Source organism: Amblyraja radiata, chromosome 13, assembly GCF_010909765.2.
Source record: "Amblyraja radiata isolate CabotCenter1 chromosome 13, sAmbRad1.1.pri, whole genome shotgun sequence".
Taxonomy (NCBI): Eukaryota; Metazoa; Chordata; class Chondrichthyes; order Rajiformes; family Rajidae; genus Amblyraja; species Amblyraja radiata.
Genome location: NC_045968.1, coordinates 35,618,805 through 35,645,021, shown reverse-complemented (window position 1 = coordinate 35,645,021; position 26,217 = coordinate 35,618,805). Strand labels below are relative to the sequence as shown.

The following is a 26,217-nucleotide window of genomic DNA, read 5'->3' as shown; positions in this document are numbered from 1 at the left end:
TCTGTAAATTGTCCCTCATGTGTAGGATATAACTAAGGTATAGGCGATCATTGGTTGGCGTGGGCTTGGTGGGTCAAAGGGCCTATTTCCATGTAGTATCTCTAAAGTAAACCAGATTAGACAGGGCAGCAGTCCCTTGTTATTGGTGCCGGGAATGTTGCATTGATTCTTGAGCAAAAAGATCACTGTGCTGCATGCAATGGTTCAGGCAGCATCTCTGAAGAACATGGATGGGCGATGTTTTGACTCAGGATCCTTCTTCGGAATAAAGAGGAATGAGAGTGGAATAAAACCTGGTGATGATAGGTGGATACAGTTGAGTGGGTGGGGGGGGGGGGGGGGTTGATTATCAGAAGGGTGGACAAAGGCCAGAGATAAAAAGGAGGAAAATAGTTTGTGAGATAAGGAGAGACATGAATTGTGAGGCCAGAGAAGGGGATGCGGGTGGTAGGGGGTGGAGGGGATGGGGGGGGGGGGGGCAGGATAGTGGGAGGAATGGGTGTGTAAAGGGGAAGGCCTGTTACAGGTTTGGATCTTGTTTGAGGTTATGTGACCAATACCATGGCAACAACCCCCCTCCACCCCCAAATGCCAATTGAATGACCTCCGACATCACAATCACACCCAGTTCACCATGGTGACGGTCTAAGATCCGCTCAATCGCGCCAAAATGTCCATGGGTTCGGGCTGCCTTCTGAGGAGCATCCTTCCCAACAAGGCCTGGAGATACCTCATGGTCGGCCACCTCCAGCTGCCGGGAGCAGGGGCAAGGAAGATGTCCAACGGGGCAATCCGGCGGGGAGGGGGCGCCTTCTCCAAACGGGAGGAGGCTCTGGAAGAAATGTACTTCAAGAAAAAGGAAAAGGAGTTGATCGACACAATGAAGACTCACCACGAGGAGGAGATCGCAGCTCAGCAGAAGGAGATCCAACGTCTGCAGGAGAACATTAAGTGGCACGAGTCAAAGGTGGAGAACCTTGAAGACCAGAAGACCGATGACACTGAGTGACTGCATCAGATGGAGCCGAGACTCTGGCTACTCGGTATTGCACAAAGGCGGATGTGTTCCTACAGTAAATTGTATCTTTTCAAATACCAAATGGGCCTTTGCATTGTCAAACCTCCAGGACTTAGAATGTAGAAACGAAGAACTACCGAAAGCTGGTTTATAACAAAGATAGACACAAAGTGCTGGAGTAACTCAACGGGTCAGGCGGCATCTCTGGAGAACATGGAAAGGTGATGCCAACTTTCAGTTGAAGAAGGGTCCCAACCCGAAACATCAGCAGTCCTTTTTCACCAGAGATGCTGCCTAATCCACGATGTTATTCCAGCACCTTGTATATATTTTGTACAGTTGCTTAGTTTAGTTTAATTTAGTTTATTATTGTCACGTGTACCGAGGTACAGTGAAAAGCTTTTTTGTTGCCTGCTATCCAGTCATCAAAAAGAATAAGCATGATTACAATTAAGCCATCCACAGTCTACAGACACAGAATAAAGGGTATAATATACAGTGCAAGATATAAAGTCCAATTAAGTCTGATTAAAGATAGTTCGAGGGTATCCAATGAGGTAGATGGGAGGTCAGGACCACTGTTTAGTTGGAGCGAGACCAGTTCAGTTGCCTGAGCTGGGAAGAAATTGTTCTTGCAGTCAGAAATCACCTGTTCAGTTGCACTCTCCCCAGACTGACTATGGGTGCTGTCTGTATGAAGTTTGCACGTGTTCTCCCTGTGATTTTCTCTGGGTGCTCCGGTTTCCTTCCACATCCTAAAGACGTGCAGGTTTGTAGGTTAATTGGCTTCTGTAAAATTGTAAATTGTCCCTAGTGTGTAGGTTAGTGCTAGTGTACGGGTGATCGACGGTTATAATGTCATAAGGCCATAAGAAATGGGAGTAGAATTAGGCCATTCGGCCCATCAAGTCTACTCTGCCATTCTATCATGGCTGATCTATCTCTCCCTCCTAACCCCATTCTCCTGCCTTCTCACCATAACCGCGGAGACCTGTACTAATCACTTCTATCTCTGCCTTAAAAATATCCACTGACTTGACCTCCACAGCCTTCTGTGGCAAAGAATTCCACAGATTCACCACCCTCTGGCTGCATGATTGGCATGGACTTGGTGGGTTGAAGGGCGTGTTTCAGCGCTATATCTCTGAAAGTCTGAAGTCCTATGGAGAACCTTGAACCAGGGGGTCTATAAGGCCATAAGACATAGGAGCAGAATTCGGCCATTTGGCCCATCCAGTTTGCTCCGCCATTCAATCACGACTAATCTATCTTTTCCTCTCAACCCCATTCTTCTGCCTTCTTGGCATAACCTTTGACACCCTTCTGAATCAAGAACCTGTCAATCTCCTCCTTAAAAATACTCAATGACTTGGCCTCCATAGCCGTCTGTTGCAATGAAGTGCAAGACATCCATATAAGAGAGAGGGGCATCTATTTTTCATTATAGAGATACAGTCATATCGCACGGAAACAGGTCCTTCAGCCCAACCCATCCATGCCGACCAAGATGCTCCACATGCCCGTCCCATTTGCCCGTGCTTGGCCCATATCTCTCTAAACCTTTCCTATCCAAGAAGTTTTCAATTCTCATTCCCAGAAAGGTGGAAGCAGAGTCATACAGTGTGGAAACAAGCCCTTTGGCCCAACTTGCCCACACCGCCCAACATGTCCCATCTACACTAGTCCCACCTGGCTGCATTTGGCCCATAACCCTCTAAATCTATCCTATCCACGTACCTGTCCAAATGTTTCTTAAATTTTGCAATAGTATCCGCCTTAACTCCCTCTTCCGACAGCTCGTTCCATACACCCACCACCCTTTGTGTGAAAAAGTTACTCCTCAGGTTCTTATTAAACTTTTTCTCCTTCATCTTAAACCTCTGTCCTCTGCTTCTCGATTCCCCTAATCTTGGCAAGAGACTCTGTCCATCTACGGGATCTATTTTTCTCACAATTTTGTACACTTCTATAAGATCACCCCTCATCCTCCTGCGCTCCAAGGAATAGAGTCCTAGGCTGCTCAACCTCTCCCGCTCAGGCCATCAAGTCCTTGCAACATCCTCGTAAATCTTCTCTGCTGCCTTGCCACCCTTTCTTTGAATATTTTGAAGGCATTTTCGAGAAGCAAGGGGGTTAAAGGTGGCAGACGATGGGTGGGGAGGCAGAGATCAGATTATAACCAGAGTCAATATTATGGTATTTTTGAAGGATCGAATGACCCATTCTGTTGTGCTCATATGATATTAAGAGCATGGCATGCTGCAAGGCATGGGACAGTCCATGCCAGTGAACATTTTGGGAAGAGTGTTAAAGATGGCAGTGTGAAGCTTCTCTGTCTAGACACCAACATCAGCCGTCTGTAGTGTTAACATGGGAATAGCTCAGGTGCAATTACCGATGTGACCACCAGATGTCAGGCATGGTCCATTGGCCACAAGGTGACATGAATCCATGTAGGCATAGATTACAACCTAGACATTAGACTTTAGAGATGCTGTGATGAAATAGGCCCTTCGGCCCACTGTGTCCATGCCGACCTGCGGTCATCCCATAAACTATCACTATCCTACAGACTAGGGACATATTAACAATTTACACAAGCCAATTAACCTACAAAACTGTGTGGTAAGGAACTGCAGATTATACCAAAGATAGATACAAAATGCTGGAGTAACTCAGTGGGTCAGGTTTTTTCCTTTGAGAAAAAGAAAAGGTGACGCTTTGTGTCGGAACTCTTCTTCAGGCAAACCTGCAAATCTTTTGAGTGTGGGAGGAAACTGCGGCATCCAGAGAAACCCCATGTAGTCACAGGGAAACCGTACAAACTGTACAGACAGCACCCCTAGTCAGGATCAAACCCGGGTCTCAGCAGGTCGGGCAGCATCTCTGGAGAACATGGATAGGTGACGTTTCAGGTCGGGATCCTTCTTCAAAGAGTTGTGAGTCTGTGGAATTCTCTGCCTCAGGCTGGTTCTCTGGGTACTTTCAAGAGAGAACAAGATAGGGCTCTTAAAGTTAGTAGAGTCAGTGGATATGGGGAGAAGGCAGGAACGGGGTACTGATTGGGGATGATCAGCCATGATCACATTGAATGGCGGCGCTGGCTCGAAGGGCCGAATGACCTACTCCTGCACCTATTGTCTATTGTCTATTGTCAAACTGGTGGACAGACTTGGATTCTTTTCTCTGGAGCACTGGAGGTTGAGGGGACACCTGACAGAAGTATATAAAGTTATGAGAGGCAGAACCTTTTTTCCTCCAGGACGTAAATGTCAAAGATTCAAGGGCATAGCTTTAAGGTGAGAGGAGCAAAGTTTAAAGGAGATGTGCGGGGCAAGTTATTTCCCTCCTTCCATAAGAACATAGAACAACACAACACAGGAACTGGCCCCTCGGCCCACAATGTCCATTCATTGTGGAATGTGTTTACAAATCTGTTGTGCAGCTGCAAGCAAGGATTTCATTGTTCTGTTTCGGTACATGTGACAATAAAAAACACTCTCGACTCTTGCAGTTTCTTTCCACAAGGGTGGTGAGTTCCTGGAACGTGAGGTGGTGGAGGTAGATATGATAGTGGCGATAAGGAGGGCTTTTGATAGGCACATGGATATGCAGGGAATGGAGTGATATGGATCACGTGCAGGCAGAGGAGATTAGTTTAACTTGGCATCATGTTCTGCCCGGACATTGTGGGCCGAAGGGCCTGTTCCTGCGCTGCACTGTTCCCTGTTAAACCTTAACGTAAAAAGCAGCAACAGGCCAATCAGCCTTTAGAGCAAAAACAAAGTGCTGGCGTAACTCAGCAGGTCAGGCAGCATCTCTGGAGAACATGGATAGGTGACGTTTCAGGTTAGGACCCCTCCTCAGACTTGAAACGAATGGGCCAGGGATGGCTTCGGCAGCCCAGCCTGGAAGTCAAGGTCTGCTGTAACCCCAATCCGTTATAAAGAGGTCTATAAAAATGAGGGTTCACTGAAACTGCACACTCTCAAATGACTTGGTGCTCCATATTTCACAGTGGGTGTAATATTGAATATTTTGTCAAGGACAATATTTACAGCATATCCACACAATATTGTCACATGAGCAATTGCACAGTTAAATTCTGTTTGCATATTTACACATGCAGGCACCGCCATGTTTTGGCGCCGTTTCCAAAGTCCAGTCGGCCCGCACGCTCGGTCTACTGGAACGGTCCTGAACCAGGTAAGCCCGAGGCTCCTGCAGGCTCCTCCTCCGTCGCCTTCACCCAGATCGGCCTGCCAACCAACGTCCTTCTCCTCGCCTGGCCATCTTTTTGTCCAACTCCTGCAGCTGACCTTGGCGCTGGAGGCATTACCCCGGTTCAGACTCCTACCGGCCCTTGCCCCTCGTGCTTGACGTCTCCAGTGGGTCCGTCCCGGTACCGCGGTTCGTTGAGCCTTGCGGGACCATCGGGCGCTATCCAGTTCCATGGTCCGACCAGTCTTGGGGTGGGTTCACAGGGTTACATTCAGAGGGGAACCTGCACATACTCGGCCTGTGTGGCCAGTGCTTCAAATGCACAGAATCCAAAAAAGACTCAAAAGCAAAACACAAATGACTGGAGGAACACAGCAGGTCAGGCAACATCCGTGGAGAGAAATGGACAAATGACATCTCGGCTTGGGACCCTTCTTCAGACTGTGTAGAGGGAGCAGATAGCTGGCTGAAGGAGGTGAGGGGGAAGGGGTGGGGCATGAAGCTGGCTTGTGATGGGGCATCACAGTGGCACAGTGGTAGCTGCCTCATAGCGCCAGAGACACAGGTTTGATCCTGACTGCAGGTGCTGTCTGTACAGAGTTTGCATGTTCTCCCTCTGACTGCGATGGTTTCCTCCCACATTCCAAAGACGTGCAGGTTTGTAGGTTAATTGGCCCTCTGTAAATTGCCCCCAGTGTGCAGGGAGTGGATGAGAAAGTGGGATAACATGGAACTAGTGTGAACGGCTGATCGATGGTCGGCATGGACTCGGTGGGCTGAAGGGCCTATTTCCACGCTGCATCTCTGAACTAAAACTAAAGAAAACTCAGCGGCTCAGGCAGCATCTCGGGAGAACACGGGGAGGCGACGTTTCCGATCGGGACACTTCTCCAGACTGATAGAGATGGGGCTAATGTTCAGCAGAGTATTGGGGGTTCAGCTACCCTGGACTCCACAGGAGTAACCACCAGGTTGCCAGGTTCTTCATGGGTGCTGACATGGTTGTTGGCATCTGACCGATTGTGTGAAGCCTCAGGGCTGGGCCGGTCTAAGTCAAGTTGTCTATAGACCAGCCTGGTGTTGGGTGGCCTGGTCATCTGGCCTTGCCCTCTGGTGGGCAGCGAGACTCTGAGCTGCTTCCAGAAGTGGCTCCTGAGATCCCGAGACTTCTCACCCTTCCACTTGATGGTGGTCATTACAGCCTTCAGCCGCTTGAGCTCGGCCACTCGGCCGGCCTTCCTCACCGGCCGCAACTCCACCAGGATGACCCGGAATTGCCCGCTGCTCGCCATGCGTTCCGTGCCCACCTTCAGCTCCAGCAGAGCCTGGGTGCCGTGGACCATGTAGTTGGGGCTCAGCACCACCACCAGCCGGCGGCTCTTCCAGATGCACGACAGCGTCTCATCTGTGATGACTGGGGGCGAAACGTGGACACGTCAGGGGACGAAGTGGGCATCGACGGACAACATGCGGGGTGTCACAGTGGTACAGGGGGTGGCACATGGGGCAGCACAAGGGACAAGGGACAGCACAGTGGCACAAGGGGCTGGGCAGTGGTAAAAGGGGCAGTACATTGGCACAGGGGGTAGCACCAGTTGCACAGTGGCGCAGTGGTAGAGTTGCTGCAACTCAACCATCCTATCACCAACCAGTGAGAGGTCCCATCCTACCATCTACCCCATTGGAGTCCCTTGGACGATCTTTAATCGGACATCGCCTTGCACTGAATGTTATTCCCTTTATCCTGTATCTGTAAATTGTGGACAGCCCGATTGTAATCATGTATAGTCTTTCCATGGGCTGGATAGCACGCAACAAAGAAGCTTTTCACTGTATCTCGGTACACGTGACAATAAACTAATCTACACTAACCTAAACAAAACTCAGATCGCCATGGGGAGAATGTGCAAACTCCACACAAACAGCACCCGAGGTCAGGATCGAACTTGGTTCTCTGGCACTGTGGGAGAGCAGCTCTACCCATTGCGCCATATTTGTGGGTGTGATGTACTTCCCAAAGAGCACGCCGAAAGTGATGAAGGACGTAGGTCATTGTCATAGAGCATGGAGTCACAGAGTCATAGAGCATGGAAACAGGCCCTTCAGCCCAACTTGCCCATGCCGGCCAACATGCCCCATCTACACTAGTCCCACCTGGCAACATTTGGTTCATATTCCTCTAAACCTATCCTATCTATGGATCTGTCCAAATGTTTTTTAAATATTGGCATAGTCCCTGCCTCAACTACCACCACTGGCAGCTCTTTCCATACACTCACCACCCTTTGTGTAAAAAAGTTGCCCCTCAGGTTCCAATTAAATCTTCCCCCCTCATCTTACGCCTATATTTTGAGGGGCAACTATTCTCACACAGTGGGTGGTCTGTGTATGGTACGAGCTGCTGGAGAGGTTGTTGAGACAAGTACTATCACAACATTTAAAAGACACTTGGACGGGTATATGGAGAGGATATGTTTAGAGGGATATGTGCCAAACACAGGCAGGTGGGACGTGTAGATGGGGCATGTTGGTCGGCACGGCCAAGTTGGCTGAAGGGCCTGTTTCCACGCTGTACGACTCTACGACTGTTGGAAGAAACAGCAAACAGGATGTAATAGAAAATAGACAATAGGTGTAGGCCATTCGGCCCTTCAAGCCATTCACTGTGATCATGGCTGATCATCCACAGTCGGTACCCCGTTCCTGCCTTCTCCCCATAGCTCTTGACTCCGCTATCTTTAAGAGCTCTATCTAACTCTCTCTTGAAAGCATCCAGAGAATCGTCCTCCACTGCCTTCCGAGGCGGAAAATTCCAGATTCACAACTCTGAGTGAAAACTGTTTTCCTCATCTCTGTTCTAAATGGCCTACCCCTTATTCTTAAACTGTGGCCCCTGGTTCTGCACTCCCCCAACATCGGGAACATGTTTCCCGCCTCTTGCATATCCAATCCCTTAATAATCTTATATGTTTCGATAAGATCCCCTCTCATCCGTCTAAATTCCAGTGTATACAAGCCCAGTCGCTCCATTCTTTTAACATAGACAATCCAGCCATCCCGGGAATTAACCTCATGAACCTACGCTGCAATTTGGAGACCGAAACTGCACACAATACTCCAGGAGTGGTCACACCAGGGCCTTGTATAACTGCAGAAGGACCTCTTTGCTCCTATACTCAACTCCTCTTCTTATGAAGGCCAACAGTCCATTAGCTTTCTTCACTGCCTGCTGTACCTGCATGTTTACTTTCAGTGACTGATGTACAAGGACACCCAGATCTCATTGTACTTCCCCTTTTCCTAACTTGACACCATTCAGATAATAATCTGCCTTCCTATTCTTGCCACCAAAGTGGATAGCCTCACATTTATCCACATTAAACTGCATCTGCCATACATCTGCCCACTCACCCAACCTGTCCAAGTCACCCTGCATCTTCATAGCATCCTCCTCACAGTTCACACTGCCACCCAGCTTTGTGCCATCTGCAAATTTGCTAATGTTACTTATAATCCCTTCATCTAAATCATTAATGTATATTGTAAATAGCTGCAGTCCCAGCACCGAGCTTTGCGGTACCCCACTAGTCACTGCCTGCCATTCTGAAAGGGACCCGTTAATCCTGAACTGTTTGTTTCCTGTCTGCCAACCAATTTTCTATCCATGTCAGTACCCTACCCCCAATACTACCTACCTACCTACCTACCTATCTATCTATCTCTAAAAACGATCACCACTGCGTCCACAATTTCTAGAGCCACCTCCTGGAAGTAGAGAGGCAGAGGTTACAAAGTGTGGTCACACCCAACAAAGTGCTTCACTGACTGTGACTAACGAGCTGGACGTCTTCTGACAGGGGGGGGGGGTCACGGAGGGAGGGAGATGAAGTGGTGGGTGGGGTGACGAGTACACACCTACCTCCACCAGGTAAGCTGTCCCGGTCAAAGATACAGACTTTGTATCCGTACTCATTCTCCAGTACGGATCGAAGCGTCGTCAGCACAAACTCTTCCTCTTCGGCAGTCCTCGCGTACGACACATAGGCATCGTACTCCTTCCCATCTGTGGAAAGACACACAATGTTCTACTGCTCAATATCCTTCAGAGTGGCGACACAGGTAGAGAGGGGCGGTCAAGTGGGCTTGTGGTACAAATAGAGACACAAAAAGCTGAAGTAACATAAGGTCAGGCTGCCTTAGAAAAAGAATAGATGACGTTACAAGAGTCTCGATCCGAAACGTCACCCATTCCTTCTCCCTAGAGATGCTACCATACCAATCCTGCTGAGTTACTCCAGTATTTTGTGTCTATCTCCGATGTAAACTAGCATCTGCAGTTCCTTTCCACACATTGGCCTTCACCAGTCAGCGTGTTGAGAAAAAAAATGTGTAGAAGCAAGAAACTGCATATGCTGGTTTACACAAGAAGACACACATTGTTGCAGTGACTTTTGGTGGAAGCTGCTGTTCTGATAAACCAGTCTCGGCTTCTCCCGCTGGTAAATTGTATGCAGATGCATCTGTGTCAGACACACACCTGGACATTACCCAGTACAAACATGCAGTGAACCACAGGGCCTCCTTCACTCATTCCTTGATAAATTAATTGCAAATTGATTAGAATTTTATTGCCCAAGGAATATTGCAGAACAAGTGACAACTTCACTGCCCTTGTTGAGAGCATATCATTTCTTGTCTGTTTTACAGCTCGTTCAATGTTTAAAGTGATGTTTGAAGTTTAACTGGCCCAAAGCAGGTTATGCATAATTACCACTTTTGCTTTGTGCGGTTTATTGATTTTATGTTGGGCACGGTGTCTTTGAGTTTTACGTTGCAGTCAAATAATGTTAGAGATTGCAAACTGGGGAATATGCATTATGAAATGATTGCTGGAGGAATCAGGAAGGAAGTTAGATCTTCCAGCATCGCATGTAATGCAGCAGAGCTTCCTTCAACATTCATAACTTACGATGACACAGGCCATTCAGCCCATTGGGTCCATGCTAGCTCCCAGAAGACCAGTCCCATTACTCCTCTCCTTATTTCCATCTGCCTCTGCAACCTTGAGATTCAGAGAGTTGTGCAGCATGGAATCTGGCCCTTCGGCCCGAATCATCTGTGCTTAGCTGAGCTGCTCCCATTTGCTTTTGAGGGAAAGGATATGCGTTTTACACTGAGTGTGGTTGAGAGCTGGAACACGCTGCCAGAGGGAGGGGGTGGAGCCAGACAAGGGGTGGAATCTGAAGGGTGAGGGGGGGGGGCAGTTCGAAGCCGACACCCGGACGATTGCTCGTGGAAATGGGTAACTCACCTCCGAGGGTCTCATCCGACCCAAAGTGAAGCCGGTAGAAGAGAATGATCTCAAACCTCCATACGTAGTACACGGTGACAGACGTGAGAACTATGAGCAGTGTAACTCCCAACCCACTGCCAAGCTCAACGGCATAACCAGAAGCTGGGGGCAGAGAGACAAGGAAACGAGTCACAATGCGCATGGTACACAAACTGAACATTATAAAGAATCTCACACACAAAGTGCCGGAGTAACTCAACGTGTCAGGCAGCTTCTTTAGACGATGGACTTTAGAGATACAGCGCGCAAACAGGGCCTTCAGCCTACCGGGTCCGCGCCGACCAGCGATCACCACATACAGTAACACTATCCTACACACTAGGGACAATTTACCGAAGCCAATTAACCAACAAACCTGCATGCCTTTGGAGTGTGCGAGGAAACCGGAGCGCCTGGAGAAAACTCACGCTGTCACAGGGAGAACGTGCGAACTCCGTACAGACAGCACCCGTTGTCAGGATCGAACCCGGGTTCCCTGGCGCTGTGAGGCAGCAACTCTACCGCTGCGCCACCTCTGGACATCGTCAGAAGAATACCAAGCATCATGACTTCCTGACACCTATACTCAATAAAATAATTATATTACGATGCAGTTTTATAGGACGGATCTTGGGGGCCAAGCCCATAACTCCCTGAAAGTAGCAACACAAGTAGATAGAGTGGTAAAGAAGACATGTGGTAATCTTGCCTTCATTGTCAGGGCATCGAGTATAAAGACTCAGGAAGCCATGATGCAACTTTATAAGTTTAGTTTAGTATATTGTCATGTGTACCGAGGTACAGTGAATAGCTTTTGATCCACATTTGGAGTGTTGCGTGCTGTTCTGGTCACCCCGTTACAGAAAGGATGGGAAGGGTGCAGAATGATGCCTGGATTAGAGGGTTTCAGCTACAGGGAGAGGTTGGACAGAATTGGATTGCTTTCTCTGGAATGCCGGATGTTGTGGGGAGAGCTGATAGAAGTATATAAAATTAGGAGAGGCATAGAGAGGGTAGATAGTCACAATCTTTTTCCCCCAGGATGCAAACGTCAAGGACTAGAGGACATAGCCTTAAGGTGTGAGGGGCAAAGGTTAAAGGGGATGCGTGGGGCAAGTTTTTTTTACACAGAGGGTAGTGGGTGCCTGGAATGCGCTGCCAGGGGGTGGTGGTGGAGGCAGATATATAGGAGGAAACTGGAGCATCCGCGGTCACAGGGAGAACATGCAAACTCCACACAGACAGCACTCGATGTAAGTATTGAGCCCGGGTCTCTGGCACTGTGAGGCAGTGAATCTACCAATTTAAACAGTTTCTACGCCACACCGCCCTAATCTTACCCCCCTACCCGGACTCGCACCTCTTGCTACTGCACTGTATCCTAGGAGAGAGAATGAGATTAAAGAGAGTCGAAGGACTGGGTCCCCTCAGGTTGAAATAAAGTGTGGATACCTTTCTTCACCAAAAACACCCGGGCAGTGCTCAGTCCTTTGCTGTTTTGGGCCGAGCAGCTGTAATTCCTGTGGATGTCAGCGGCAGAGACGGCTCTGATACTCAGCACACTTGTGATCTTCTTGTCCTTGAGAACCATCCGTTCTTCACTAAGGGAAGGAGAGTCATTACTCACACCCTGACCTCCACCCCCGTCCGCCACAAACACAGCTCGATACAGACAGCGAGCCACTCCTACCCATCATACCCGCCCTCACGCACGATGCGCTGGTTCGATCAGCGGCTGGTTTTTATTTTAGACAACGAATTAAAGATATGGAACTTTTCTTTGTTTTTTAGTTTAGAGATACAGCGTGGAAATGGGCCCTTCGAGTCTGTGCCGAGATACAGCGTGGAAATGGGCCCTTCGGCCCACCGAGTCTGTGCCGAGATACAGCGTGGAAATGGGCCCTTCGGCCCACCGAGTCTATGCCGAGATACAGCGTGGAAATGGGCCCTTCGGCCCACCGAGTCTATGCCGAGATACAGCGTGGAAATGGGCCCTTCGGCCCACCGAGTCTGTGCCGACCAGCAATCACACTAGTTTGATCCGACACACTAAGGGCAATTTACAGAAGCCAATTAATCCTCAAACCCGCGCGTGGGAGGAAACCGGAGCATCCGGAGAGAACCCACGTGGTCACAAGGAGAACGTACAAACTCCGTACAGACAGCACCCGTAGTCAGGATCGAACCCGGGTCTCTGGCACTGAGAGGCAGCAACTCTACCGCTGCGCCACCGTGCCACCAAGGAAGGAGCGAGGTGGGAGGGGTTGAAAGTCTAGAAAGTGATAGATGGATGCAGGGATCTACAGATACTGGTGTACAGCGGATTTGGAGACGCACAGTTGCGCAGAGGTAGAGTTGCTGCCTCACAGCACCGCAGACCCGGGTTCAATCCTGACTACGGCTGCTGCCTGCATGGTTTGTGCGTTCTCTCCGTGACCGTGACGTGGTTTTTTTTACGGGAGTTCCCTTTTCCTTCCACACTCCAAAGACGTACAGGTGTTTAGGCTAATTGGCTTTATAGTGTGTAGGATAGCGTTAGTGCGCTGGGATCGCTGGTTGCTACGGACTCGGCAGCTCGCTGTATCACTAAACTAAACTTACGGCGATTAGCCTAACTTTACACCATCCAGCTGACTAAGGACACCTATGTAAGACTCCCCTTTAAAGTTAGAGACCAAAAACGTCAAGACAACTCAATAATCTGTACCTGCTAAACACTTGGATTGTTGGGCCAAATTCCTGAGCACGTCTCCCATCGATGAACCACCAAACACTTGTGTTGGACCCAATGATATAGTGGAAGAATGCCTTGCAGGTTATATTAACTTGTTGACCTGAAGAAGATTCAAACATCAAATGTCAACATACTTGGAGTCACAATCAGAGGCAATATATAAATATACCCAACAAAACCAGGAAAGAATCCCTTAAGGAATGACATATGAGTTTGCAAATGGATAACGTTAGTGAACTGACATGTTGGGAACCTTTTGAAGGGTAATAATAATAATAATAATAATGGATGGGATTTATATAGCGCCTTTCTAATACTCAAGGCGCTTTACATCGCATTATTCATTCACTCCTCAGTCACACTCGGTGGTGGTAAGCTACTTCTGTAGCCACAGCTGCCCTGGGGCAGACTGACGGAAGCTTGGCTGCCAATCTGCGCCTACGGCCCCTCCGACCACCACCAATCACTCACACACATTCACACACATTCACACACAGGCAAAGGTGGGTGAAGTGTCTTGCCCAAGGACACAACGACAGTATGCACTCCAAGCGGGATTCGAACCGGCTACCTTCCTGTTGCCAGCCGAACACTTAGCCCATTGTGCCATCTGTCGTCCCAAATAGGATGCTGAGAGGCGACCTTGGAGCCACTTCACGCTGCCTCGGCAAGGCCACCAGCATAATCAAGGACCAGTGTCACCCCGGTCACTCCCTCTTCTCCCCTCTCCCATCAGGCAAGTGATACAGAAATATAAAAATGCATAGATTCCAGATCCAGGGATAGTTTCTTCCCAGGCAACTGAACCGTCCTCTCACCAACTAGAGAGCCATCCTCACCTACTCTCTACCCCATTGGAGACCCTCGGAATATCTTTAATCGGATTTTACAGGACTTTATCCTGCACTCCAAGTTATTCAGGATTTTCCCTTTATCCCGTATCTGTACAGTGTGGACGGATGGGTTATAATCATGTATTGTCTTCCTGCTGACAGGTTAGCATGCAACAAAAGCTTTTCACTGCACCTCGGCTCACATGACAACCAAACTAAACTAAACCAAACATCCTATATCTGTAAACTGTGGACATCATGATTGTAATCATGTTCAGTCTTTCTGCTGACTGGATAGCACGCAATAAAAAAGCTTTTCACTGTAACTTGGTATACGTTAACCTTGGAGGTCAGGTTAAAGACAGATGAAGATTCAATGGACAGGCGAAGGCACTCACCATATTCCACTTCCACCTGGAGGTCTGCTTTGGGCTGCACCAAAACCGGTGGGCTTGGCGTCAGTTGGTTCGCTGTAAGGAAAGAAAATGACTCTTCAGGAATCCACAGCCATTCATCGGACCCATCACAAGACAGGAGGCCATTCAGCCCATCAAATCCATGTGGGGTCCCAGCAGAGCATCGAGTCATAAACTCACATGCTTCATAAACAGGCCCTTTGGCCCAAATTGTCCATGCTGGCCAAGATGCCCCATCTACGCTAGTCCCATTTGCCCACGTTTGGCCCATATCCCTCTAAACCTTTCCTATCCCTGTACCTTTTTAAGTGTCTTTTAAATATCATGATATTACCTGCCTCAACTAACTCCTCTGGCAGCTCATTCCATATAACCACAACACTCTTAGTGAAGAAGTTGCCCCGCAAATTCCTATTCAATCTTTCCCCTCTCACCTTAAACCTATTGTCCTCTGACTCTTGATTTCTCTACCCTGGATTTAAAAAAAGTGTGCATTTACCTTATCTATTCCCCTCATGATTTTCTACACCTCTATAAGATCACTCCTCACCCTCATGCACACCAAGGAATATAATCCAAGTTTGCCAAATCTTTCCCTATACCTCAGGCCCTGGAGTCCTGACAACATCCTCAATGTTCCCTGCATGCTTTCAAGCTGAATGACAACCTGCCTATAGGGTTTCAACCCATCGCAACCCATCACAGAACACAGAACAGTACAGCACAGGAACAGGCCCTTCGGCCTACAATCTCCATCCTGAATATAATGCCAAGGTGAACTAATCCCCTCTGCCTGCACTTGATCCATATCTCTCTGTTTTATGCATTTTCCCCATACACCTTAAACCAATGTCCTTTGTTTCTCGATTGCCCCACTCTGGGCAAGTAACTCAGTCTACCAGATCTATTCCTCTCTATCCAGGCCTTTCACTATTCGGTAAGTTTCAATGGTGTACCCCCTCATCCTTCTAAACTCCAGCGAGAACAGGCCCAATGCCTTCAAACGTTCATCATATGTTAACCCAATCATACCCGAGATCATTCTCCTAAATCTTCTCTGGACCCTCTCCAATGCCAGCGCATCCTTCCTCAGGTATGGGACCCAAAACGGCACAATACTCCAAATGCTATCCGATCGATTATAAAACCTGAGCATTACATCCCTATTTTACCTATGATGGTGACATGGAAGGTCCTGGTCAGGGTGAAATTCTGGCCTCTTCGAGCCACATTCACGACGCAAGTGTAGCTCCCTGCACAATGTTGTCTGACGATGTTGAACGTCAGCCTTCCCTCAATAACATCTATCGGAGAGCCGCCACTCCTAATTTTGTCGCAGCCCTAGGTGGAACAGAGAGAAGTCACCACAAGTTTCAGCAGGGACAGGTCATGGTCGATCATGATCGATGTAATCCGACCTCAACATCTCTCCTGCGCCACTTCTTTATCGACTGAGAGAAAAAATGTCTGCACGTCTCGATTTTAAATGACCGCTTCCCGGTTTTGGAGCTCTGTACTTTGGGGAGTCACAGTGGTGCAGCGGTAGAGTTGCTGCCTCACACGCCAGAGACCCAGGTTCGATCCTGAATGCGGGTGCTGTCTGTATGGAGTTTGCACGTTCTCCCTGTGACCGCATGGGATTTCTCTGGGTGCTCCGGTTTCCTCCCACATTCTGTAGATGTACAGGCTTGTAGGTTGATTGGCTTCGGTTAAAGTGGTCCCGTGTGTTGGATATTGCTAGTGTATGGGGATCGCTGGTCAGCGTGGACTCAGTGGGCCAAAGGGTCTGTATCCATGCTGTAACTCTTAAACTAAACTAAACTAAGATCCCTCGTTTGCTGCCTGGATTGGAGGGTATTAGCTCGAAGGAGGGATTTGACAGACTTGGTGTGTAGGAAGGAACTACAGATGCTAGTTTATACCAAACATAGACACAAAATGCTGGAGTAATTCACAGGGTCAGACAGCATCTCTGAAGAACATGGATAGGTGACGTTTCGGGTCGGAACCCTTCTTCAAAATGAAAGTTTCAGGTTACGTAGGAAAGAACTACAGTTGCTGCTTTAAATCGAAGGTAGACACAAAATGCTGGAGTAACTCAGCGGGTCAGGCAGCATCTCTGGAGAGAAGGAATGCGTGACGTTTCGGGTCGAGACCCTTCTTCACACTTCAGACTTCAGTTTCAGGTTTCAGTCTGAAGAAGTGTTCCAACCCGAAACGTCACCTGTTCTTTTTCTCCATAGATGCTGCCTGACCCGCTGAGTTTCCCCAGCATTTTGTGTCTAACTTGGACAGAATTGTATTGCTTTGTCTGGAATGCCAGAGGTTGTGGGGAGACCTGATGGAAGTATAGGATTAGGAGAGGCATAGATACAGTAGACAGTCAGAACCTATTTGTCGCAGTGTGGAGATATCAAAGACTAGAGGGCATAGGTTTAAGATGAGAGGGGCAACATTTAAAGGAGATGTGTGGGACAAGTTTTGTTTTTAAACAAGGTAGTGGGTGCCTGGGAGTTGATACCAATATGAATGAATGAATTGAATTGAATTTATTTGCCACACAACCAAGGTCGGTGGAATTTTGGGTTGTCAGCAGTGGCACAATAATAAAGAACACACAACCACAATAAAAATGTAACACAAACATCCACCACAGCATTCATCACTGTGGTGGAAGGCACAGAACTTGGCCAGTCCTCCTCCATTTTCCCCCGTGGTCGGGAACTCAACCCTCCGCAGCCGTTGCTGCGGGCGTCCAGATGGTAAGGGACAAAGTCAAAGTCAAGGTAAGTCCAGGATCCCCCTTACCCCCCCCCCCCCACACACCACCCCACACCACCCCCCACACAAGACACACAAAGGAACATTAAAACAAACTTTAAAACATACTAAAAATTGAAAAGACTAACGCGCTGCTGACAGGCGCAGCCACTGCAGCGCCCCCTCCAAAATGAATGAATGAATAAGTTTATTGGCCAAGTATTCACATACAGAGAATTTGCCTTGGTGTTCCGCCCACAAGTGACAACATGACATACAGTGACAGTTGAGAATGATACATAAAACATTAAACACTATTAATAAAACATTATTATTGTATCTGATTTTCCTTACCTTGTACCAAGCAGTTGATGGGCTGGCTATTGCTCGTGAGAAGCCGCTGGTGTCTGGGCATGTGAAGTTCCTCATCTCACCGAGAGCGAGATCCACGGGGAAGACCATCTCCTCGTTGTTGACACATTTGCCCCGTTTCTTCTCGATAACGAGTAGTGACACGGAGACCTTGAGACAACGTGTGGCGTTCCTGGGACGAGAGAAGCAGAGACGTTACGATTGGAAGCAGAACTGAGGCAGCACAGTGGCGCAGCCGCTGACTCACACCACCAGAGGCCCGGGTTCGATCCTGACTACGGGCGCTGTCTGTACAGAGTTTGTACCTTCTCCCTGTGACCGTGTGGGGTTTCTCTGGGTGCTTCGGTTTCCTCCCACATCCCCATGACGTTCAGGTTTGTAGGTAAATTGCCCCGAGTGTGTAGGATAGAGCGAGTGTACGGGTGATTGCTAGTCGACGTGGACTTGGTAGACCAAAGGGCCAGGTTTCCACTAAAATTAGGGACTTTTTTGACTCCACAACAAATCAGTCCACGAAACCAAGCGAGTTGTTCTTCAGATCAATACCTCAACATGCAAGCGTAGTTTCCGGAGTCGTTGGCAAAGGCTGGCCAAAACCACAGCCTCTCCGCCTCTTCTGACACCCGCTGGTTGTTCTGGTGAAAGTCTGCCGACTCTTGCCGGTCGTCGCCCGGTCCGGTTTTGTACCATGACAGCGTTAGGGCCGATCCACGGCCCAGGCTGTAGTTTGACTTGACAAGAGGACATCTCAGCCTCGCCGGCTCCCCGTCAAAGCCCTTCACCGCTCCGCTGATGTCCACTCCCCAGTCCGTGCATTCACCTGAAACAACACCAAGAGAGAAGGTTGTAGCACCGGGAACAGGTGGGAGGTACAACAAGGAGGATGCTTCCACCAGTGAGAGAGACGAGGACCAGAGGGCACAGCCTCAGAATAAATGACCTACCGTTAAGGAGGAGAAGGGAATGAATTTCTTTAATCAGAGGGTGGTGAATCTGTGGAATTCGTTGCCACAGGCGGCTGTGGAGGCCAACTCAATGGATATTTTTCAGGCAGAGATTGGTAGCTTCTGGATGAGTACGGATGTCAGGGGTTATGGGGAGAAGGCAGATGAATGGGGTTGAGGGGGAAAGATCAGCCATGACTGAAAGCGGATTAGACTTGATGGGTCGAATAGCCTAATTCTGCTCCTATCACATGAACATGAACTTATCAAACATCCAAAAGTTTAGGCTTATTATTGAAAAGGTGCAGTGAAAAGATTTATTATGCACGCTATCTAATTAAATCTGGCAATACCACACATTGACACAAAAGTCAAACTCAAGCACAATAGATAGAGCAATTGGGAAGATACAGAGTGCAGAATATAGCTCTCAGCATTGTAGCGCATCAGTTTCACAGGTTAGTTTCATTTAATTTATTATTGTCATGTGTACAGGGAAAAGCTATCCAGTCAAGAAAAATACTATACATGAATACAATGAAGCCACCTACAGTGTACAGAGGATAAAGGGTACCACATTTAAGAATAAGGAGTAAGCCATTTAGAACGGAGACGAGAAACACTTTTTCCTCACAGAGAGTGGCGAGTGTGTGGAATTCTCTGCCTCAGAGGGCGGTGAAGGCAGGTTCTCTGGATGCTTTCAAGAGAGAGCTAGATAGTGCTCTTAAAAATATCGGAGTCAGGAGATATGGGGAGAATGCAGGAACGGGGTACTGATTGGGGATGATCAGCCAAGATCACATTGAATGGCGGTGCTGGCTCGAAGGGCTAAATGGCCTACTACTGCACCTATTGTCTATTGTCTATTTAGAGCAAGGATATAACATTGAAGTCCAATAAAGTTCGATTAAAGAAAGTTCAATTAGGTAAAGTCCAACGTTCAAGATTCAAGATTTAATTTAATTGTCACATACCAATTAAGGTACAGTGAAATTTGAGTTGGGGTAGAGGTGAATCGGACAGCTTAGTTTAGAGATACAGTGCATAAACACTCATCGAGTCTGAGCTCCCTAGTCATCCTCGTACACGAGCACTATCCTACACACACTATGGACAATTTTACAATATTACCAAGCCAATTATCTTATGAACCTGTACGTCTTTGGGAGGTGGGAGGAAACCGGAGCACTCGGAGAAAACCCACGCAGTCACAGGGAGAAGGTAAAAACTCCATACAGACAGCACCTGTACTCAGGATGGAACCCAGGTCACTGGCGCTGTGAGGCAGCAAGTCTACCACTGCACCACTGTGCCGCCCCACCCAAACGTGCAGAATAAACGCATCAGTGAACCACAGGGCCTTTCACTCACTCCCTGATAAATTAATTGCAAATTGATTAGAATTTTATCACCCAAGGAATATTGCAGAACAAGTGACAAATTCACTGCCCTCATCGAGAACATATAAACTCTCATCTGTTTTACAACTCGTTCAATGATTATAAGTGATATTTGGAGCTTAGCGGGTTATGCATAATCAGCATTTTGTGCCCTGTGCGGTTTATTGATTTCATGTTGAGCAGGGTGTCTTTGAGTTTTACATTGCAGTCAAATCATGTTAGAGATTGCAAACTAAGGAATAGGAATCATGAAATGATCGCTGGAGGAATCAGGAAGGCAACAAGGCGCAATGCAGCAGATATTCCTTTGACATTCATAACTTACAATGATACAGGCCATTCAGCCCATTGGGTCCATGCTAGTTCCCTCCTAGTCTCATTACCCCTCTCTTTATTTCCATTTGCCTCTGCAACGTATAGAGTCAGAGCTGCCTAACATTCATTTGTCAGATACTGGGGTCTCACCTTAATAGAAGCACAGAAAACAGGAACATGAGCAGGCCATTCAGCCCTTCAAGCATGCCCCGCCATGATTGTAGAGTTACACAGCACACAATTACTTTGGCCCAAATCATCCATGCCAACCAGGTTATGAGCTCAGTGAGTCTAATTTGCCTGCATTTGGCCCACATCCCTCTAAACCTTTCCCATCTGTGTTCCTGTCCAATTGTAATTCATAAGATCATAAGACATAGGATCAAAATTAGGCCATTTATCCCATCAAGTCTGCTCCACGATGATCTATCTTTCTCCCTCAACCCCATTCTCCTGCCTTCACTCCTACTAATCAAGAACCTATCATTCTCTGCTTTACAAATTCCCAATGACTTGGCCTGTGGCAATATTATGCATAGTCAAACTAATTTTACAAGAGGTAGAGTGATGGGGAAGATACAGAGTGCAGAATACAGTTCTCAGCATTGTACAACACCACAAAGGATAAAGGAAAAGGTGACATCTCATACAGACAGTATTTCAAAGGGTTGGCTTCAACAGGCTGTGCTGAGTGGCCTCTATTGTAGGATTCTATGGTCAACTAGTCCACAAGAGAGAGCACAATCTCACAGTGGTTAGCAAGTCACCATCCACAGCAGTCCACTCACCAGCTTCACCATTGATTGCATTCCAGTCAATGCCAGCCGATAACATCAGCATGAAGATCAATAGGACACGAGGCATTCTGGCACTAAGCAAAAACACCGTTAATATATTTTGTTAATATTTTGTCAAAAAGTTCAGGAGAGTCTTGAAACTTGAATAGAGTCATACAGCACAGAAACAGGCCAACTTGCCCACACCGACCAACATGCCCCATCTACACTAGTCCCACCTGCCTGCATTTGGCCCATAACATTCTAAACCTGTCCTATCCATGTACCTGTCCAAATGTCTCTTAAACATTATACTACCTACCTCCTCGGGCAGCTTGTTCCATGCACCCATCACTCTTTTTGTAAAAACTTTACCCCTCAGGTTCCTATTAAATCTTTCCCCTCCTCACCTTAAACCTATGTCCTCTGGTTCACGATTCCCCTACTCTGAGGAAAAGACTGCGTTTACCCGATCTATTCCTCTCCTGATTTTGTACACCTCCAGAAGATCACCCCTCATCATCTAGCGCTCTGAGGGATAAGGCACTCTCCTGCTCAACCTCTCCCTGTAATTCAGTCCCTCAAGTCCCAGCAGCATCGTCATAAATCTTCTCTGAACCCTTTCCAGCTTGACAACATCTTTCCGATAACATGGTGCCCAAAACTGGTACTCGAAATGTGGCCTCACCAACGTCTTATAGAGCTGCAACATAGCCTTCCTACTCGTGAGGGACTTTTCTTTCTTTCCCTGACAAGGATATTTTATTCCATAATCACATTTAGAAAGTAGTGGAAAGATCAATACTGCCAAGTAGCAGTTTGCAGACATCAATCAATCAATCAATCAATCAATCAATCAATCAATCAATCAATCAATCAATCAATCAATCAATCAATCAATCAATCAATCAATCAATCAATCAATCAATCAACAAATGACAACATTGTCTTCCTTATCCACATTAATGGAAGACCTCCAGAGTCCACGTAAACACCACGTGTTCTCTCTCCAGAGTCCACATGGACACTGCAAGTTCCCTCTCCAGGGACACGTGGGCACGGACGCAAGCCTGGAAGAGGGACAGGCATTCGACTGAAATGTAGCCACAGCTTGAGGAGCAGCCCCATCGAGTCATTGCCAAGGTCAGGGACCCTAGATGACAAACACGGCACACAACTCCCTCGTGCTTTACAGGGAGTTGTGGATGTAGCCCAGTGCATCACTTAGACCAGACTTCCCACCATTGACTCCATCTCCACTTCACGCTACCTCGGAAATACAGCCAACATAATCAACGACTAGTCCCACCCCAGTCATTCTTTATTCTCCCTGCTCCCGTCCGGCAGAAGGCACGGAAGCTTGAAAGCACGCACCACCAGACTATGGAACAGCGTAGTTCTTGTTATCAGGCTCCTTCCATAAACTAGGCTACTGTCCGATTCACCTCTACCCCTTTGCAGACATTAGACTTGTGTACCTTATGCTGGGTGGGAGGAGGAAGAAGAAGGAATGAGCATGGTGGGCCAAGCCTTTGATTATGTTAGCTGTTATTCTACGGTGGCATGGAGTGTAGTTGGAGTCAATGGTGGGAAGTCTGATCTGTGTGATAGACTGGGCTACATCTGCGACACTCCAATTTCTTGCAGTCTTCGACAGAGCTGTTCCAAAAACCAAGCTGTGTTGCAACCAGTGTGCTTTCTATGGTGCAACTATAGAAGTTTGCAAGAATCATCGGGGACATGACAAATTTCCTCAGCCTCCTGAGGAAGTGGAGACATTAGTGTGCCTTCTTGGCTGTTGCGTCAATGTGGTTGGTCCACGACAGACCTCTGGTAATGTTAATGGTGACGAACTTGAAGCTGTCATCCGTTTCCCCATCTGCTGATTAGGACGTGATCACCACCACATTTCCTGAAGTCAATAACTAGTTCCTTCATTTGGTGGACATAGAGGGAAATGTTGCTGTCCTGACACCATGTCACTGAGTTTAGTCTTAGTCTTTAGAAAAGCAGCGTGGAAACAGGCCATTCGACTCCACCAACTCCACGCCGACCAGCAATCCCCATACACTAGTGCTATTCTACATATTAGGGACAATTTACAATTACCAATGTCAAATTAACCTACAAAGCTGCACGTCTTTGGAGTGTAGGAGGAAACTCTCCGTACAGAGAGCATCCCCTAGCCAGGATGGAACCCAGATCTCTGGCGCTGTGAGACAGCAACTCTACCGCTGCGCCACCCTGTCGCCCTTGAGTGTTCTCTCTCTCTCTCTCTCCCTCTTGTACTCCGTCTCGTCATGGTTCGTGATTCGGCCCACCACAGTGGTGTTGTCTGCAAACTTGTCGATGGAGTTAGAGCCAAATTTGGCCGTAGAGTTGTGAGTGTAAAGGGAGTATAACACGGGGTTGGGAACACATTCTTGCGGGGCACCGAGAATTACTGTGTAGGAGGTGTTATCATCAACCCTCACTGATTGAGATCTGTGGGTCAGGAAGTGGCAGGGGGTGGTGGAGGGGAGCTGACTCCTAGGTCTAGGAGTGTGGAGATAAAACATAGAGCATAGAGCAGTACAGCACAAGAACAGGCCCTTCAGCCCACAAAGAACGTGCCAAACATGATGCCAAAATCACCTCTATCTGCCATAATCCATATCCCTCCAATCCTTGCATGTTGATGTGCTTATCCAAAAGTATTTTAAATGCTATTCTTGTATCTCCCTGGGAAAAATGTTCTGATTGTCTACCCCATCTAAGCCTCTCATAATTCTATATACTTCTATCAAGTCTCCCATCAACACAACTCAATCCCACCGCTGCCCAGTAATGGTTCAGACCACGTTACCAGGGTAGACTAGAGCTGGGTACAGTCTTACCTGCTACCGATCGCTAGCTTTATCCCGGTTACCGGCTTGAATGACACCCCGAAACGTCACCATTCAATCCGTCCATGGTCAGCTCCTCCAGCAGCCCACCCCTGTCCAAAATCCCACCCTCCCTCCGTTTTGCCATTCCACACTCTCATTTCATGAACCAAAACTTCCACTGGTTCTCTCTGCCCAGATGTGGCCCGACCCGCTGTGTGCTTCTCAACATATGCCTAGCCCTCTCCTCCCTCTCTCCATGATGCCACACTGCCCCTCTCTCATCCCCACCTATTCCCCCCTCCCTGCCTCAACTCCCTCTTCCCCACTCACTCTGACTTTACCCTACTCCCCCCACACTCTCTTGCTCGGACTGATTCTCTCTCTCTCTCTCTCTCTCTCTCTCTCTCTCTCTCTCTCTCTGTCTGTCTGTCTGCCTCTCTCTGTTTGCTTCCCTCTCACTGACTCCCTCTCCCTCTCCCTCTCTCTGCCACACTTTCTCTCTCTCCCTTTCTTTGACTATACTCTCTCTCCCCTTGCTCTCCGTGTCTCTCACACTCTACCTCTCTGACTCTCTCTGTCTGTGACTCTACCTCTGGCTCTCTCTCTGACTGACTAACTCTCTCTCTGACTCCGTGTTTCTCTCTGCTACTCTCATTCACCTCTCTCTCTGAATCTCTGAATCTCTATCACTATCTGACTTTCTCTCCCGGGCCGTGTCTCCGAGTTCCTGTTCGCTGCCACTGAACGGAAGCGAAACATCAGCCTCCCTCCCTCCCTCCCTGAGTCCGCCGGTGGGCCGGAGGCTGGGAGCCGTCGTACTGGGGCACTCTCCCCGGGAGCGGGGCGTCCTTCTGCCCCTCCCCGACCACTTCCTTCGGCCCATTTCCAGCAGACACTCCCCGAAAACCGCGACCCAGAGACACAGTGGAAACAGGCTGTTCGGCCCACTGTGTCCGTGCCGACCAGCGATCACCCTATATGCACTAGTTCCCTCCTACACACCAGGGAGTGGGACAGTTTACAGAAGCCAGTTAACCTACAAACCTTCACGTCTTTGGGAGGTGGGAGAAAACCGGGGCACCCGGAAAAAACTCACAGGGAGAACATGCAAACTCCGTACAGACAGCACCCGAGGTCAGGATCGAACCAGGGACTTTGGCGATTCTACCTGCGCCATTGTGCTGCCCTCTTGTAAAAGTTGTTCCACATATAACGTCCCAACTAAAGTATCCAGAAGATAACCTGATGTAATAATTCTTTCTCAGCCCCCTTGTTACACAACTTATATACTAGCAACTAATTTTTGTTCTAATAATTTTGCAGATGACACCGTTGAAGGAGATAGAGAATTTAGTAATATGGTGTCAGGATAACAAACTCTCCCTCAACGTCAACAAGGCAAAGGAGCTAGCCATTGAGTAGACACAAGGAACTGCCGACATGCTGGAGTAACTCAACGCATCAGGCAGTATCTATGGAGAACACAGATAGGTCACGTTTCTGGCCAGGACCTTTGGCTAGATATAGACTTCAGGATATGGGGTAGAGTACATGCCCTAGTCAGCATCGATGGAGTTGAATTAAGATGATCGAGAGCTCAATGGGCCGAATGGCATAATTCTGCTCCTATGACTAATGAACATATGAACTTATAATACATAGGCACAATCATACCTAAGCACAAGAATAGTAGATTACATTGAGGCAGTACAAGAGGCTCCCTGTGACCATCTGGGAGCTCCAATTTCTTCCCAGACTCCAAAAATGTACAGATCTGAAGAAGGGTCTCGAACCGAAACGTCGCCTATTTCCTTCGCTCCATAGATACTGCCTCACCTGCTGAGTTTCTCCAGCATTTTTATCCACCTACAGATTAGGAGGTTAATTGGCTTCTGAAAATTGTAAATTGTCCCTAGTGTTTAAGATATTGCTAGTGTACGGGGTGATTACTGGGTAGCACAGACTTGGTGGACCGAAGGGCCTGTTTCCAAGCTGTGAATCTAAAGTCTAAAGTCTAAAAGAGTCGCCACGTTTCTAGCATCGGGTATCGCACGTTCTATGTCATCCCTCTTTTGCATCCACTCCCTCAGCATCAGTTTCCTTCTCATCGTCATCAAAACCTTTCTTTCTATTCTGGATTTAAACCCCCAGTGGGTCACAGTGGGATTCGGTTGTAATTCTCTGACATATCTCAGTGCAACTAAATGTAGTCATTCTAGGGCTGGAATG

At 48.0% G+C, this 26,217-nt stretch overlaps 2 protein-coding genes across 3 annotated transcripts; one reads left to right on the top strand and one right to left on the bottom strand.

Moving 5' to 3' along the window:
• Positions 1 to 664: 664 nt before the first annotated feature.
• On the top strand, positions 665 to 1,091 carry LOC116980180 (ATPase inhibitor B, mitochondrial-like). Its single transcript, XM_033032280.1, has one exon. It carries the CDS (start codon positions 671 to 673, stop codon positions 1,007 to 1,009), a length of 339 nt encoding a protein of 112 aa, XP_032888171.1. The 5' UTR covers positions 665 to 670; the 3' UTR covers positions 1,010 to 1,091.
• A 4,910-nt stretch (positions 1,092 to 6,001) lies between these two features.
• Positions 6,002 to 24,797, bottom strand: LOC116979859 (interleukin 1 receptor accessory protein). Of its 2 annotated transcripts, XM_033031758.1 has the most exons (11): positions 23,998 to 24,797; positions 21,134 to 21,216; positions 18,233 to 18,506; positions 17,669 to 17,858; positions 15,727 to 15,895; positions 14,537 to 14,608; positions 13,279 to 13,405; positions 12,024 to 12,172; positions 10,551 to 10,694; positions 9,159 to 9,302; positions 6,002 to 6,653 (listed from the first exon to the last, which is right to left on the bottom strand). In XM_033031758.1, exons 2-11 carry the CDS (start codon positions 21,207 to 21,209, stop codon positions 6,157 to 6,159), a joined length of 1,842 nt encoding a protein of 613 aa, XP_032887649.1. In that variant the 5' UTR covers positions 21,210 to 21,216; positions 23,998 to 24,797; the 3' UTR covers positions 6,002 to 6,156. The 2 variants fall into 2 exon arrangements, with proteins under 2 accessions (XP_032887649.1, XP_032887650.1); XM_033031759.1 differs by lacking the exon at positions 10,551 to 10,694.
• Between the last annotated feature and the right edge of the window lie 1,420 nt (positions 24,798 to 26,217).

Excerpts from the sequence above, each read along its gene's own strand:
- LOC116980180 (XM_033032280.1), top strand. The coding sequence starts at position 671 with ATGTCCATGGGTTCGGGCTGCCTTCTGAGGAGCATCCTTCCCAACAAG.
- LOC116979859 (XM_033031758.1), bottom strand. The coding sequence starts at position 21,209 with ATGCCTCGTGTCCTATTGATCTTCATGCTGATGTTATCGGCTGGCATT. Across the intron at positions 17,859-18,232 it reads AACTACGCTTGCATGTTGAG|GAACGCCACACGTTGTCTCA; the intron begins GTATTGATCTGA and ends CTCTCGTCCCAG. Across the intron at positions 15,896-17,668 it reads CATCAACTGCTTGGTACAAG|GGCTGCGACAAAATTAGGAG; the intron begins GTAAGGAAAATC and ends TGTTCCACCTAG.